Source organism: Phascolarctos cinereus, unplaced genomic scaffold (assembly GCF_003287225.1).
Source record: "Phascolarctos cinereus isolate Bilbo 61053 unplaced genomic scaffold, phaCin_HiC Scaffold_5;HRSCAF=322, whole genome shotgun sequence".
Lineage (NCBI taxonomy): Eukaryota > Metazoa > Chordata > Mammalia > Diprotodontia > Phascolarctidae > Phascolarctos > Phascolarctos cinereus.
Genome location: NW_027555958.1, coordinates 118580287 through 118598333, shown reverse-complemented (window position 1 = coordinate 118598333; position 18047 = coordinate 118580287). Strand labels below are relative to the sequence as shown.

General features: G+C 34.7%; 1 protein-coding gene across 1 annotated transcript in view; it reads left to right on the top strand.

Moving 5' to 3' along the window:
- Positions 1-18047, top strand: part of PEX7 (peroxisomal biogenesis factor 7) — a 77676-nt gene that overhangs the window by 41092 nt on the left and 18537 nt on the right. Inside the window, exon 8 of the mRNA XM_020987152.2 lies at positions 1709-1764. Within this exon, the coding sequence (XP_020842811.1) occupies positions 1709-1764 (56 nt within the window). The remainder of the gene's footprint in view (positions 1-1708; positions 1765-18047) is intronic.

Genomic DNA, 18047 nt, shown 5'->3' with positions numbered 1-18047 from the left:
TGGAAGGGCTATTTACAGAGTTATGAAATAAAAGAGAGTTAAAATGTGTTCAGAATACTTTGTCTAAGAAGGGAAATGAATGTGTGATACAAATTAAGCAGGTAAAATAATGAAAAAAAAAGTTCTGATACTTGAAGGGGTAAACTGTGTAGTCTGAACAAAATTAGGTCGTTCCCTAAGGCTCCAGATAGTCTAGATTTTAATATTATTACTGTATATTATTTTATGCAAAGTGCTGAGGCTTTATAGAGATGGTGTACACAGGCTGTCTGTGACTGAAATTTATAGAGGTTCTTTCAGTGCCCCTAAGAAATTTGTCTGTGCTCTGGATTACTCTTTACTGCTGTTGCTAGAGCTTTGGAAAAAAATCTGCCGTATGATTGTATGAATTATATTCAGTTTCTATACTTTGACCTATTTGGTTAGAAGGGTAGAAGTATCCTGGTCATATTTCCAGTTAGATAATTATGCTTTACGTATTTGAAAGCCCTAACATAATTTCAAATGTGTTGATTAATATTTTGAGATTTTCCAGGTTAGAGTAGTACAGAGTACTATACATGGAATGACACCTGATTTTTTCTTATAATGTTTCAAACCTCTGTCATGTCCTATACACATATCACTTGTACTTGAGAAAAATCTTGTGTAGAGGTATTTAAAGTGCTGGTTAGAAATGTTCTTTTACATAAAAAGATATACCAGTAATTAGCTTTTCAGAGGATACAATCGATCTATTGGGTTAATTTAGTTACCTTTTTAAAAATGTTACTTGGAGAGAGATGTTTTAGATAGAGAACCCATCTTGAAGTGAGGAAGAATTCAGATTCTGCCTCTGTGTGACCCTGGGCAAGTGCTGTGGCAGCTCTCTAAAACAATAAGTTGGCAACAACTATGAAGTGCCAACCTGCATTGACAGAGGGAGTTTTCTCGCCTGAGAGATTCCTGGACTAGTGAGCTTACAAATCTTCCGTGTCCCTTCTTGTGAATCATTAATTGCCTTTGACTTTGCAGTTTTCACCACTGAGATAAAGTGAATAATTTTTCATTATTCATGATGCAAAGATTAAGAAATTACTTCAGTGAAATGTTTAATCTTGAAGTATTTGTTAGGATACTTATGGCTATCATATATCTAATGTGTTATGGTCATTGAAAATTTACATAGCACTACTTATATCATGGATTTCAAAGTTATTTATGGTTTTAAATGGACCTTTTCCACTGATATTCAATAAGAGATTAGGCTGAATTTGTACAAATTGTAATTTTTGTTTTAGAATAACAGACACTTAGGAGCATCTTTCCCTAGCAAAATACTAAACAGCAGACCACATGGCTTTTTTATGAGAACATTATGCAAGAAGATTTGACTTATAGGTAGAGAATTGATAGACCAGAATTGTTCTTCCTTTCAAAGGAAATTTTGAGGGTTAAATTATAGACTAAAGAAAGTAGAATTTGAATTGCCAGAGCTGAAAAACCTTTAGTTTACAATAGTGCTTATGGACATTACTAAAAATGAAATACTGTTATGCAGTTAATTTCAGATTCAAACAGTTATTTCAGTAAGGATTCTGTTTGTTTCAGGAAAACAAAAGTATGTTAAGAGACTGCCTTAATTGTTAAGGTGCTGTTATTTCTATATATTTAACAAGTGTTTATTCAAGGTTTTATTGTTAAAAAAATTTTCTTTTCTCTCTTGCAGTTTTCGCCATTTCACGCTTCTTTGTTGGCCTCTTGCTCCTATGACTTTACAGTGAGGTACAGCAGTTTTTATTATATTGAGCTGTTAAATATCAAGTAGTAGTTCTGTTTTTAAATGGTGTTTTTTTGTGGAAAAAATGATGTTTATATTCCTAAAAGGAAAGTAATTTAACCTACATATATTTAGTATTTGCTCTTTTATAATTTTTATAGTTTAGTCATAAGTAAGGGTAACTTGAAAAGATCCTAAAGGTATTGTCCCAGATAAGAGAATATATTAGAATGATCTCAAGTTTAAGGGAAATACAGACCTTCCTCTATAATCAAGGAACCTAAACTTTTGTTAAGTTACCTTTTGAGATTTCTTTAATATGACAAGTGCCATTTAATATGCCATTAGAGAGACAGATTTTCTTGAAATCTTAAAGCCATGGGGGTGGGAATGTTTTTACTTAAAGGAAAGCTCAGAATTTGGGGGAGAGGGAATAGAAACCTATCATTATATTTTAATCCATTTTTACAGAACTAAAAGTTGTATTTTTAGGATCATAAAAGTGTATTACATATAACTTTTCCAATAGAATTGTTTTAGGTATTCTAGACTTAAAACTCTGTAGTGTAGACATAGTTACAAATTTACTTGTTGGATTTGTTTTTAAATGAAAACTAAGAAGGTTATTGTTTTTTAAAATTGTATTTTGTGTGATACCAAGAATATCCAGAAAACACTCATTTTCTTTTGGAAAAAAAGATTATTGATATCTTTTATTTTTATATGACCTTTATTTTCAAATGTGTTCCTGCCTTTCACCTTCTCAGAGAGCCATCCTTTATAACAAAGACTTTTTTAAAAGAAGGGGGGAAAATAGTCCACCAAAACTAACTGACACATCGACCAAATCTAACAGGATATTCAGTGTTCACATACATAGTCCTTCACTTCTGCACTAAAGAGAGGGAGATGCATTTTCATATCTCTTCTCTGAGGCTAAGCTTGGTCATTATAGTATGTCAGCATTCAGATTTGATTTTTTTGTTTTTGTTACTTTTTTGTCCTTTCACACTGTTGTAATTATTGGGTATTGTTTCCCTGGTTCTACTTATTTTCTAATGTATTATCTTTGATCCTAGAGATTGCAGTAAAAATTATAATCTGATACTATATCTTTAAAACTTTAATCCTTCTAAAAAAAATCCATGTTCTATAATTTAAAATTTTTTCTAGTTTGGCAGATAAACAGTTCCAGAAAACTAGCTCTTCAGGGAAAAATGAAACAAAATAGAATATGAAAACCCTATTTTGTACTGCAAAATTGTCTCTCTTTTCCGTTGATCCTTCTCGTATCATATGTCAGCTTTATTTTTTTACAGTTGTTTTTATGTTATATTTTATATTATATATTTTTATATTATTTATATTATAATTTAAAAATAATTGCTTCTGATTTTTTTTCTAAGCTAAATAGGAATGGTTTTACACAGTCTTACAGTTAACTACATAGCTCCCCTTCACCTTCTTCACTGAGATTTGGGCATTCACTTTCTTCTTAGGCAGCTGGTGACATAGTAGAAAAGAGAGCTGAGCCTAGTGTCAGATCTAGCCTCATATGCTTACTAACCATGTGACTGTAGACAAGTCACTTAACCTCTGAAATGAGGACCTTAACAGTACCTGCCTTGCAGAGTTGTGAGGATAACTGAGATAATATTTATAAAACTCTTAACACGGTGCACAGCAAACAGTAGTCACTTAATAAGTGCTTGTTCACTTGCCCCCTTCCCTTAGGATCCTTACTTTCACAATCTGTCTTTTGAGCTTGTAAATATTTCTCTTCGAGACAGGCTACTCCAGATATCACAGATCCTTCCAAGACCAGACAAAGTGGCCACTAAAAAGACTTAATTGAAATGAAAAGTGTAAACGTATATGACTATGTCTGTATTGTTTGTCTATCTATCTGTCCCTCTGTCTGTCTTATCTACCTACGTAGTTGTTGATAATGAAGAGTACTTCCGTACTCTTGACTGTTATTAGCTTTATCTGGTGTTTACATCCATTTAGTCAAGGTTCATCTTACTGGTTTTTCAGCTTTCCAGTTCACTCTGCAAAGGAAGTACATTGGTTTGTAACCAAAATTAAAATCTGCTATTCCTCTCTCTCTCTTCATACTTTAGACTTCTTCATGTTACGCCTGAGTAGGATTTGATACAGGAGAGTGGCCTTCATGGTGTTCATTTCTTCATTCTAAATAGTGATGACTGAGTAGAGACATCTGACAAAACAAGAAATCTTGTATAACTTTTCAGATGGCAGAACTCAGAGCTCCTGTTTGTTAAATGGAGAGATGAGTGAATGGGGAGAGAGACCAACTTCCAGTAACAATACACTTGGAAGAATTGTGGGTAAAGAATTTGGGCATACTTCAGATACGTGTCAGAGGCAGAGTGCATAGAATATTGTACTTGTAGTCAGTAAATATGGGTTTAAATCCTACCTCAGATACCTTGCAGTCGTGGGCAAATTACTTTTTCTCAAAGCCTTGGTTTCCTCCAAAAAGTACTTGTTCTGTCTACTTGTAGGGTGATGGAGAAAGTGCTCTGGGAACCTTAAAGTACTATGTACATATAAACTTTTTGTCAGAATTAAACTTTGTAGCATTTAAATTTTTATTTAACCTGATGTGAAGATTCTTGAGACATTCTAGTAATGAGTAGTATTTACTTTGTGATGATCTGATACTATTCTTGAGCTCTATACCGTTTTGCAAATGATGGTTCTCTCTTTGGTAGTCAGACTTACAGAACATTTTACCATTATTGATTTACCTTTTCAAAGTAGGGGAATTTTGAAACTTGAAAAGAAAAGTTGTCTTCATTAAGTTGTAGCGGGACATAGAGACAAAATTGGCTTTTTCTTCAGAAATGAGCTTTTAACATTGACATGTGTGCTAGCTGCTAAGCTTCAGTTTCTTTTCAGAAATGAGATATAAATTGAGAAGGCCAGTAGATATGTGTTGTTACAGTAGACCATCACACTTCTTTGTAAAGGGAAATAAATGGAAAATGAATACTAGTGTGAATAATTAAAAGAGAAGTTACTTTAAGTTTTCCCTTGGGCTTCTAGCCATTCCTTAGAACTTCTCTGGAATATGATTTTAGTAGTACTTAAAGTTTCACGTGAATCCAGTGGTGTAGTTCTCTGTGGTAATGGTAATTACTGAACGGAAAGGTTAAAGAAGAGGACTTCTCATTAGATTTTAAAGCAATGTGATATGAATTTAGTTGAATTTAATCCCTAAAGAATGTATTACATGATTAGAGTGATGTTTATTAGTACCACAAAAGAGAAAAGCAAGGAAAATATTTAAGATCAAAGACCTCAAATAAGTGTTTTGGTTTTTTTTTAATATGGAAGATAATGCAGATATCAGTGCCAGATTCTAACTTCTGTAAGGTCCTCCATAATATATCCCCTTCAAATATAAGTATTCTATAGCCTATTTTAATGGATTTGTTAAACTTAGTTTCAGAACGTTACAGTTAAATGCTGTAACATTAACATGAAGGTGTTAAAAATGATTATCTGAAATAAAAAGGAAACTGAGGATAAAGTTACCGAGCGATCTATGATTTAATTTGCAAAGCTAACATTTGTATATTAAATGAGGTCACCTGACTTCTCAAAGGTCAGAGACAAAGAGTGATTTACAGAAATGATTTTTATAATAAAAAAAGAGGAATTGGAAAAATTATAGAACCTGTTTTTGAGCATAATTCAATTGGACATGGCAGGTGACCTGACTAATTAGCTTCTCCCAGACTGTTTTAATCCTCTGCCAGACATCCTTTGCTCCAGGTATAACCAGAAAGTACTGGGAAAGAAGTTGTGGTCAGTGGTTAGAAGTCATACTCTCTGGTCCCCCCCCCCCAACTTCCTTAGCAAAGTCCATGACCCAACTTGGACTCTAGCTAGAGAAAAAGAAAAGGGGGCTTAACTTCTCCTAACCTTTCTCCAGCTGCCAGAAAGGGGAACTTGGCCTGTGGTCAAACCCCTTTCTGCTAGAAAGGTAAATTTAGCCTTTTGAAAAACCTTATACTCTTGTGATTATTTTATTCTTTTAAATTATCTGGTACTAAATAATAAAGTCTTCTCAATCTGTCTATTCACTAAATCTGTAGGTAACCTAGACTTAAAAAACTGTCTAAAAACCAAAAACTGTCCATGTTAGTCTGGAGCGTTATCTCTTCCAAATGAAAGGAGCCTAATCCTATGATCAAACTAAAAGTAAATCAAAGTAATCAAAAAGAACTGATTTCTTTTTCAAAAGATATCAAGGATTTTTTTTTATTACTGTCAAGTGAAATTCTCATTTTTCTTTTAAGGATTTACCATTATAGATCCAATAGAAAATATGCTTTAAATTTATATACTTATAGAGTATGTCATTGAGTAAGTTGTGAAAACCTAAATAATAGTGAAGCATAAGACTATAATTTTAATTATTGATTATGTTAGAAGCAAATAAGAATCCTAAATTTTATGGAAAATGTTGAAATCTTTCCCTAATTAATGAGTTGTAAACTCTTTTGCTGATTCATATGAAGATATCATGCCTTATATCGATATACAAAGACATGTATTATTTCCTTTGTTGCTATAATTACTATTTTCTTTTTCTTCTCATATGCTATCTATTTTCACTCCTCTGTGTTGCCATGCTACATCTACTTTGCAAACCATACTTAGTGAATGGTGAGAGGGACCATATATACATTATTTGAGTTTTGAAAAGTCTTGTTTTATATGTCTCCAAATTACTTAAGAAGCAAAAAAGTAAGCAAGCCATTTATTTCTAATAAAGTTGAATTGTAAAACAAGATGGTACAGTTGATAGAACACCTGCTCTGGACTCAGGAAAACCTAAGTTCAAATCCAGCCTCATTACTAGCTATGTGACCCTCAGTAAGTCACTGAGCCCTGTTTGCTTCAATTTCCTCATCTGTAAGATGAGCTGGGGAAGGAAATGGCAAACCACTCAAGTATCTCTACCAAGAAAACTCTAAATGGGGTCATGAAGAGTTGGACATTACTGAAAAATGACTGAATAACAACATTATACCATTTCTATATTGTTTTAAATATATTTATTTTCTTGCCAGATAATGAGAAGACACAAGTTTAACAAATTAGAAAATATAAGATTTTAAGCCAGTAGTTACAGGATTATACATGGATTTAGAGTTGGAAGGGCCTTTAAGAGGCAATCTAGTCTGACCTCTTTTTTTTTTTATAAAATAGATGAGGAAACTGAGTTTCAGAGATTTCAGTGACTTGCCCAATATTACATAGGTAATAAGAGGCAAGACCAGAATTGGAATCCAAGTGTTTTGATTCCAAATCCAGCACCATTTCTATTATACTTAATGTGCCATGATAAAGCAGATAGTGTTGACTAACTCCTGAGTTAATTGGCCCAGGAGATGGGGTAAAGTTTACTTTAAATGCTAAAAAGCAAATTACCATCTATGACTTTTAAACTTACAGTGTGTGAGGAGAGGCCAAGGATAGGCAGATATAGATGAGTTGTGTAGATCAGCTATGTTGGAGGAAATATTCACATTGTTCCATTTGAATGATTTGCTTTCCTACTCATACTGGTATTGTTTTCAAATTAGCTTATCAGGTTTTTTTTTTGAGATGGGAGTTAGGAGAAAGGGCATTCCTGATATATCCTTCAATCAAGAAGTATGGAAAGTTAAAACATTATTATATAAAATATGTGCACACACATAAATGGAACATAAATCAATGTAACTTGGTATCCAAAAGCCCATTTTTTTCCCTAATTTACTATTTAGAGCTATTCTGTTAGTACTTTAATGGACATTTAATTCTGTGTGATTGCTGCTTACATCCTTCTGTAAAATCCCATCAGGAATCTATCTACACACTGAACTAAAGAGCTCAATCTAAAAAATATTTTGTGTATACCATTGCAACCTCAGGCAGTTTGTTTTGAGTACCTCACTCTTGATACATGACATGCCCAACTTCTTTTTGGTTCATAAAAGTCTTTCTTGATGTCTTTTATGATGCCAGTATCATTATTGGAAATATACAATACTTTATACACATCATGCTGTTTTAGAGCGCTTCTACTTTTGATTTTTCTGAGATTTTTTGTTCTTTGAATTTAAGGCTGTCTAGGATCACTAGGATAACCTTGGTATTAAATAAGTTTTTTCCTATTTTTCCCAAATCTTATTAATTCTATGTAATACTTTCTGCCTTTTATTTTTTAATATCTTCAGTGCTTTATACATTGCCTGGAACATAGTAGGTATTTTTAAAATGCTTGTTGACTTGACTTGTACTATATTCTTATATGTTTCTTAAGTTTTCAGTTAGTGTCATCTTTCCAAATTGTAGCTTTGTGTTTCCTTAATCAACACTGGGGCAAACAATGCTAACACAAAAAAGACACTGAAAGGTGCTTCTTAATAATTAAAATAAATCAGATGTTTAATGATGTCTTTTAAATTAGGAAATAACATACATAGCTTTAAGATGGTTTATGCTATATAAATAGGGAAAAAATGATCTTAAAAGGTTTCTTGGAAATCTTAAATCAGTATGCCAACCAGAGAAATACCTTTATCTTTGTCACATTTACTGTTATGAGATTTGCCTTTGCAGAGTAAGTGTCTTAACTCTTAAGTGGTCGATGAGCTTTTTTTTATTGGCACAGAGATTTTCATGGGTAGATATTTCTCTTTCCTCCCCTTCCCCACAAAAAAAGGTCAGTCAGAGTAAACAGACAGAAAGTATAGGTGAATATGTACTCTTGTCTCACAAACCTTATATTTCAACTTTACCTACCCCCTCCTTCACCACAAAAAGGTCAACCAAAGTAAACATAACAAACAGCAGGTGAATTTATACTTTCATCCATTTTGTAATTATGACTTTACTTAATCTTTAAGTTAATATTTTAAAATTTTAAAATTCATTTGCACTTAATTTTAAAAATGAAACCTTAAAATGCCTTTCTGTGACTTATGAAATAGTACTAATAACAACTTCAGGAGCTATTTTGGATTTGCAAAATCACAAAAAATCTATATTTAAAATTTTATCCCTATTCAGATAGTTTCAGTAAAAATTTCAGTATTAAATTATTTGCCTTAAGGTAAATAAAGAATTGGATTCTTACCCCGATATTGGTAAAAACCGGTTCACATTTGTTTATAAATAAATTTAACATTTATTGAGCATCTGCTCAATATGCAAAATATGCTAGACCAGGGGTGGGGAACCTTCGGTCCTGAGGCCACATGTGGCCCTCTAGATCCTCAAGTGCAGCCCTTTGACTGGATCCAAACTTCACAGAACAAATCTCCTTAATAAAAGGATTTGTTTAGTAAAACTTGGACTCAGTCGAAAGGCCATACCCAAGGGTCTAGAAGAATACTTGTGGTCTCAAGGCTGCAGGTTCCCCACCCCTGTGCTAGACCTTTCAGGAATACAAAAATGAGTAAGAGAGATCCTAGTCCTTAGGGATCTGATCACTGGGTGACTTGTCAGGAGGTGGGGGCTTGCAGGATAGGGATGGTATGTAGAGTACAGAAAAAGCAATGCAAATACATTTACCTGCTTTTCTAAGCTTTTGTAAGGATTTTGTTGTACTTCACACATTTTGCAAATGAACTTAATTTCTTGATTTGGTAGTTCTTGATTAGATAATGTGATATACTTCACTCTGATGGTAAAGTCTAGTCTGCAAATAGTTCCACTTTAAATATGGAGTTTGTTTATGTTCACTTAAATATGAAGCAGAGGTATTAAAAGTCACATAAAAGTAACTGATTTTTAGGTGGGAAGCTACAAGTATGTAAGAACTTATAATACCTGGTGCATTTTCTTCAGTGGAAATGAACTGGGTAAATCAGTATTGACTTGGTGATGAACTTCGTTCTTTGGTATTTGTTCCCTCTGTTATGTTCGTCTTCACAAAGTCCCACTTTCATGCCTCATCATGGTATGGGAGATGACCTTGGTTTCTTGAAGACTGGGTCACCAGAGTGTAGGCCCTGGCCAGTTCTACGATGTACCTGTCATGAACACTACATATGAGTAAAATTGTGTGTGTGTGTGTGTGTGTGTGTGTGTATATACGTACCTGCAATGCACATGCATATACTTCTATGTGAGTGTGTGTCTCCCCCCCACTCTCCTACTTCCCTTTTCCATCTCTTTCTCCCTCCCAATGTAACATGTGTTTTTAGTATTTGTTAAATATTGGCAAACTAGAGGCAGCTAGGTGGTGCAGTGGATAGAGCACTGGTCCTGGAGTCAGGAAGACCTGAGTTTAAATTCGGCCTCAGACACATGATACTTACTATCTGTATGACCCTAGGGAAGTCACTTAACCCCAGCTGCCTTGCCAAAAAAAACCCCAAACATATGTGTGTGTGTGTGTGTGTGTGTGTGTGTGTGTGTGTGTGTGTGTAGGCACACTAATAATATTCCTCTTGTATTCTTTTTTCATTTTGCTTTTTTCCACTTACTATTAATAGTATTTATATGTCTAAAGGAACAACTTGGAGCTATGTGACATGCTGTTTTTAATATTATATGTCACAAAAGAATTTTCCATTCTAAAATACGTATAGAAAGTTGTTCTTCCTTCATTCTCAAAGATGACCAATAACATCATGAGGGCGATGTCTTGACTTGCAAGTGAAAGAAATTATTGCAAAATTGCTAAGAACTTTGCATGGAAATCAATGTAGATTAATTTTATGATTTATGATTTAAATGTCAACTGATGTATGAAAATAATTTACTGTAGAATGAAAAAACATTAGTTAGGAAAAGTATGTGAAAGTTTAGGCTTAAAATCACTGAATCATTTAGAACCATTTAGTTCTTTGAGAATGAACTACGTTAGTTGTCTAAATTCATAACCTAATACAAATGTGAGGAGGGTAGATATTTAAAAGGTTTGTGATATTCTGAGCCATATCATTATTAGCATAAGTCACTGCTTTGAACTCTAACGTATGCCAATTTGTTTCATCTCAGGATTTATAGGTCTTGTCAGTTAATTAGTAGCAAAACTTTGAAAAGAAATTATTTGTTCAGTTGCAGTAAGGAAACCATGTAAATTAAATTGCATTAATTCATATCTAGTAATGCTTATGTGCTTTGACAGTGTTTCTTCAAGTATGCTAGATGCAGGCTAAAGCATTTTTTATTTTTGGTTCTCAGAAATAGTTTGCAATACTAGATGAGTAGGAAAAAGCTTTAGAAGTCAATGTAAAACTTTAAGTTAATTTTATAAACTCTCAGCATAAAATTATGTAATATAAAGAAGAAGAAATATGAAATTCACTCCATCTTTAGGTTTACTAGATGAAAATCATTCTGGCTATACAATGCTGTTCAAAAGTTTATTCTTTTTAAAAAACACATATACATATATACATGCATACATATACATATTTTCCAAATCTGAGATTTCATCCCCATAGGGACCATTAATTGAGAAAATCTCTTATACCAAAGCAAATGAACTATTCTGTACCTTCCAGTAGCTTTAGAGAATTGCCTGGGGTACTAAGAGACTAAGTGACTTGCCCAAGGTTACACAGCCAGTATGTGTCAGAAACAAGCAATGAACTATTGAGTTGCCCAGTAGATTTTGTATTTTTCTCATTAATGATCTGCTTGTATTTGTCTCTCATTAGGATAAATTTCCAGATCATAAATCATTACCAAGTCTAACATATAATCAATCTGTCAATTGAGGATTTTGGGCTAGATGATCTCTAACATTCTATCTAGCTTTAATATTTTAGGAGATTTGAATTATTTATCTTTTTCAAAAATTTTAATTTAAAATTCTGAATTCTCTCCCTCTCCCCCCTTTCCCTCGCCCATTGAAAAGGCAAGGGGGAAAAAATCCTATTAGAAATATGTGTACTTATGCAAAACAGATTCACACATTAGCCATGTCCATAAAGAAGAAAAGAAAATATTCTTGAGTCTGCATTCTGAGGACATCAGCTCTGTATCTGAAGACAGAAATAGCTAGTTTCATCATGAATCCATTGGAATTGTGTTGATCAGAGTTCCTAAGCCTTTCAAAGTTGATTATCTTTATAATGTTGTAGTAATTGTATAAATTAATCTCCTGGTTCTGCTCACTTCACTTTGCATCAGTTCATCTAAGTCTTCTTAGGTTTTTTGAAACCTTTATCACTTCTTAATAGTTCTATTCTATCACATTCTTATACTGTAACTTCAGTCATTCTCCAGTTGATGGGCATTCCCTCAGTTTCCAGTTCTTTGCTACCACAAAAGAAGGTGCTATAAATATTTTTGTACATGTGTATCTTTTTTGTTCCTTTGATCTCTTTGAGGTATAGACTTAATACCAGTATTGCAGGGTCAAAGGATATGTACGGTTTAATAGTATTTTGGGCCTAGTTCCAAATTGCTTTCCAGAATTGTTGAACCAGTTTCCTACTCTACCACTAGTGCATTAAAGGACCCATTTCCCCACAGCCCTTCTAGCATTTGTCATTTTGCTTTTTTGTCAACTTAGCCAGTCTCATGAGTGTGAGGTGATACAGAGCTGTTTTAATGACTATTTTTCTAATTGTTGGTGATTTAAAGCATTTTTTCGTATGGATATTAATAGCTTGAATTTCTTCCCCTGAAAATTGCCTATTCATATCCTTTGACCACTTATCAATTGAAGAATGGCTTTAATAAATTTGACTCAGAACCCTGTATGTCTTAAAATTGAGACCTTTATCAGAGAAACTTGCTGTAAAGGTTTTTCTTCCCCAATTTCTTGCTTCTCTTCTAATTTATTGCATTGGGGTTTTTTTTATGCAAAACTTTTTTATGTAAGCAAAATTTTCCATTTTACGTCCTGTGAGCTTCTCCATCTATTGTTTGGTCATGAACTCTTGTCCTATTCATAGATATTACAAGTAATTTTTTTTCATGCTCTTCTGATTTGCTCATGATGTAATAGAATACTATTGTGCCGTAAGAAATGAGAGAAAAGGCAATTTCAAGGAGACATGGAAATACTTGAATGAATTGATGCACAGTGAAGTGAGCAAACCCAAAGAACAATTTATATAAGTAACAACAGTGTGAAGAAAAATAACATTGAAAGTCTTTAAAGAATTCTGGTCAATATAATGGCAACGCACAATTGCGTAATAACAACAATGAAATACGCTGCCATCTTTTGACAGAGAGAATATAGACTCACGATGCAGAGTGAAAAACATTTTTAGATTTGACTGGTATGGGAATTTGTTTTGCTTGACTGTGTATCTTTATTATAGAGGTTTTACTATTCTTTTTATTTACTGGAGGGAGCTGGGGAGAGATGGAAGAGAAATAAATTATTCCCCCAACTCCCTAAATGAGATCAAAGGAAGGCCAGAAGGAATCACAGGTAATCAGGACATCTTTGAAAGTTACATGTTGAACTTACTATATACCTTAAAAGCATAATAACGATTCAGTGTGTTCCTGGATGGTGTGTATTTTACTTATTTTATTTAGTTCATGAAGTTCAGAATTTAAAATAAAACTTTTTAAAAATGTTTCGCTTGACCTTACTATTCCCACAAGCTAATATCATGTATCTCTTCTTCTTAATAGTCATGCCTCTAGGGGCAGCGAGGTGACGCAGTGGATAAAATTCCAGCCTTAGAGTCAGGAGGACCTGGGTAAAAACTGGCCTCAGACACATGACACTTACTAGCTGTGTAACCCTGAGCAAGTGACTTAACCCCAATTGCCTCACCCCCTCCAAAACAAAACAAAACAAAACAATCATACCTCTAGAATAAGCTGTTTACAATTGTTACCTTTACTTTCTTTCCTCTCGCTGACTAGTCAGTGCCTTGCAGTCTGGTTTCTGATCATCTCACTCAGCTAAGTTATCTCCTTTGCAAAAGTTATCAGTGATTCCTTAATTGACAGATCTACTGGCCTTTTCTTGTCCTCATCCTTCTTGACTTCTCTGTAGCATTTGACACCTTTGTCTTCCTAATTACTTTTGACTTACTGGGTTTTCATGATACTTCCTTCTCTTGGTTCTTTTCTTACCTGTCTGACACAACTCCTTCTCAGTCTCCTTTGCTGGAGATTTCACTCTCAACTGGAGGTTTATCGTAAAGCTCTGTCCGGAGTACTCTTTTCTTTTCCTCTCTCTACACCTTTTCTCTCAGCCCTGTGAGAAGCAAACATCTATGATCAGGTATGGATCTCCATTCAGCAGAAACCCTGAGCTTCCCTTACCACCCCATCCCACCCATCCACCAAGCCCAGATTTCCAATGGTCCAGCAGTAAGTCTAACAGGCTGCCCCTCCCCCCATTTCTTGCCAGTACAAAGTTGACCTTGTCACTGCACTTACTCAGTAACCTTTAGTGGCTCCTAGACACCTCCAGGATCAAATAATAAAATCATCTGTTTGGTGTTGAAAGCCCTCTAAACTTACCTCTCCTCTGCCTTTCCAGTCTTCTTATACCTTACAAACTACACCCCTCCCCCACTCCTAAGTGCTCTGCACCTGTGACACTGGCTTCCTTGCTGCTCTTTAAACAAGACACTCTATCTCCTGATTCATAGTCTCTCCTCACCTCTGCCTTCTTGCTTCCTTCAAGTCCCAGATAAAATTATACATTCTACAGGAAATCTTTCCTGATCTCCCTTAATTCTAATGCCTTTCTCTCTGTTAATTATTTCCAATATATCCTTTATATATCTTGTTTGTACATAGTTTCTCGCATGTTGTCTCCTCCATCAGACTGTGAATTCCTTGAAAACGTGGGCCATCTTTTGCCTTTCTTTATATTCCTAGCGCTTAGCAAATGCCTGACACATAGTAGGTGTTTAATAAATGTTTGTTGACTGACTGTATTTCCTCCTAGAGAAAGTAATGGGGTAAGTCAGCATCCACTCATCAAAGTGAAAGGGCCTTCCTACTCTGCTACTATGTCCTAGACTCTCAGGCATTGCCATCTGATCTACCAGTATACTCAGGAACCCTTGGCCTTGCCATCTGCCTTATAGCTGAACCCTTAGGACCACCGGACCATTCCATACATCTTCTTTTTTCTTCTTTCAGGCAAGTGGGGTTAAGTGACTTGCCCAGGGTCACACAGCTAGTAAGTGTCAAGTGCCTGGTGTGAGGCCAGATTTGAACTCAGGTCCTCCTGACTCCAGTACCGGTGCTCTATCAACTGCGCCACCTAGCTGCCCCCCTCTTCCATACATCTTACAACTGAACTCTTCTAGCTCATTGAGAGCAAAGACTACCTCATTTTTCTGTTTTATCTTCAATGTTTAGCACAGTACTTGGCACAGAGTAAACACTTAAATGCTTTTTCATTCACTCACTCATTCATTCGATGATCTGAGCCCCTATGGGTTCAATTTCATCTTTATGCAGATGTCTCTCTACTCTATATGTCCTTCCCTAGTCTTTCTTCTGAGTTCCAGTTCCCCATCACCAACTGCCTAATGGATATTTCAAAGTGGATTTCCTATTAACAACTCAAAATTCAATTTACATAAAACAGCACTTTTCCCAAAACCTATCTCTCTTTCCAGTTTCCCATTTCTGTCCAGGGTTCCACCATTACTTTGGTCACTCATATTTGCAATGCTAAAGTCATCCTCAACTTGTCCTATTTTTACCTCCATCCTCTTTTCTTCTCTCACAGACCACTTAATGTGGTCCCTATTTCACTTCTTATTTTCTAACTAGTTTTCTTGCTTCAGGTCTTCCCCTCTCCGTAGCGTCTCCAGAGAACTGTCAACTTGATTTTCCTAAAGTAAGATCTGACTGTGTCACTCTCTTATTCAAAAACCCCTGTAGCTCCCTGTTGTCTCTAAGGGAACAAACCCCTCTATTTAAATCCCTTGATGATCTTGCTCCAACCCACATTTCTAGGCTTATTGCACATTACTTTACCCACTCTACAGCTGAGCCCAACTAGTCTATTTTCTCTTCCTTTGACATGACATATCATCTCCCATCTCTGTCTTTTCTTTTAAAAATTTTTAATGAAATTAATTTTATTTTCAGTTGGAGATCTGCCTTGTCTCCCTACTGCCTCCATTTCTCCCAACCTCCTTGAGAAAGCAAGAAAAATAAAGCCCCTTTTACAAACATTTATAGTTAAGGAAAACAAATTCCTGCATTGGCCATGTCCAGAACATTCTTTGTCTGTCTGTCCTCTGAGTCCATCCCCTTTCTAGCAGGATGTGGACAGTGTGTTTCATCAGGAGTCTTCTGGAGCTATGTTTGGTCATTGTGTTGATCAGAGCTCTCAAGTCTTTCAGAGTGGTTTGTCTTTACACTGTGCACCTCTGCCTTTTCACAGGCTGACCTCCTTTGCTTGGAAATCCCACCCCACCCCAGTCTTAGAATCCCTACTTTCCTTCAAGGCTCAGCTCTATTGCCGCCTCCAATCATGAGGCCTTCTTTATCCTGATCTCCATACGTGCTAGTGCCCTGACAGCTGAAATTACTTTGAATATAATGTGTTACTTTGTGTATTTTATATTTACTTATATGTATAGGCACATATTGCTTCCCCTTTAGAATATAATTCTTTGAGTGTAGAAACTGTTTTGTTTCCGATCTCCATATCCTTAGCACCTTGCAAAATGCTTAGTATGTTTAATTGAATGAATAGATTGCCCAGTTTTTAATTAGTCATAGTACATGGAGTGCTGAGTCTGGAGTCATCCTTTTTCTGAGTTTAAATATGGCTTCAGACACTTATTAGCTGTGTGACCCTGGGCAAGTCACTTCATCCTGTTTGCCTCAGTTTCTCATCTGTCAAATGAGCTGGAGAAGGAAATGGCAAACCATTCCAGTATCTTTGCTTAAGAAAACCCTAAATGACTCGGACATGACTAAAAACAACTGAACAACAGAAAATTATATTAGATCACTAGTTGCAAAGGACCAGTATGCTTCAATTTTGTTTGGAAGTATATTGCTAAAAATCAGCCTTTACTTTTACTTTAGGTATTATATCTTAGTGCTGTATGAATGACATATACATATATATATATATATATATATATATATATATATATATGTGTGTCTGTAAAAAATACATATATTATTATAAATATATTATATGTGATATATGATGTGAAAATGATATATGTATTATAAAATATATTGTACCCAGAAATACTCCCCTGTACATTTTTTGGGGGGTGGGAGATCTTTACCTAGGATTTCATTAATGTAGGGAATTCATTATGTAGACACTTCCTTTTGATTCATACTAGCAACTTTCTATAACGTATAGTTTTGTGAATGCCAGGGGTCACTGAGACGTTAAATAATCACAGGGTCACACAGTATACAAAACAGAACTTGAATTCCAGTCTTCAGAATGCCATGGCCAGGCCCTACCATTACTTTTCCATGTATACATATTGCTACTTCTACATCTAGCATATTCTCTTTTGTTTCTCCTTAATTCATATCTGATTACAATTTCTTATATCCTTTTATGGCCCTTATGTTTATGCCAGTATATGGTAAACAAAGTTTATATTATTTCTTCTTACCACCATCAACTCCCGTGTCCTACATCCCCCCCCCACTTCTAGCAGAGAAGATGAGTTCTACAAAAATCTTTCAGCAAGTCATGAATTTTCCTTTGCTTCAGAGACTGAATCCATAAAAACTGCAGACTAATGGTTTTCTTTGATTTATTAATGCACTGTTTGGATTTTGTGGTATAGTTGTTGGACTTAATGGTTATGATAATAGAGTGAAGCCAAAAATCTCAAAAACATTGATCCAGTGAAAGTTTCACTTAAAAAAAAATTAACTAGTACGTTTCAACTGAGATGTTTAGATAGATAGGTTCTTGATATTCAATTTCTAAAATATTTTATACTGTGGTTTTTGGATTTTCATAATAGTAATAGTGGCCCTTTACATAGCATTTTAATGTTTTCAAAGTGGTTTACATTTCTTATCAAACTTGATCTTCATAATGACTTTGTAACCTAGGCACTACAGGTATCATTAGCCCCATTTTATAGATAAGGAAACTGAGGCTTAGAAAGGTTAAATGACTTGGCCACAGTCATGCAGGTGTTAAGATATGGATTGAATCAAGTCTGTCCTGATTGTAGGTCAAGCACTTTCTCCATTATGCCATGATATAAAATGTGAATTACTCAATTATCCACAAAATTAATTTTCTGTTCTAAGTTAACAAGTAGCTATTTTCTGATTTATGATTTTTTTAATCAGTTTTATA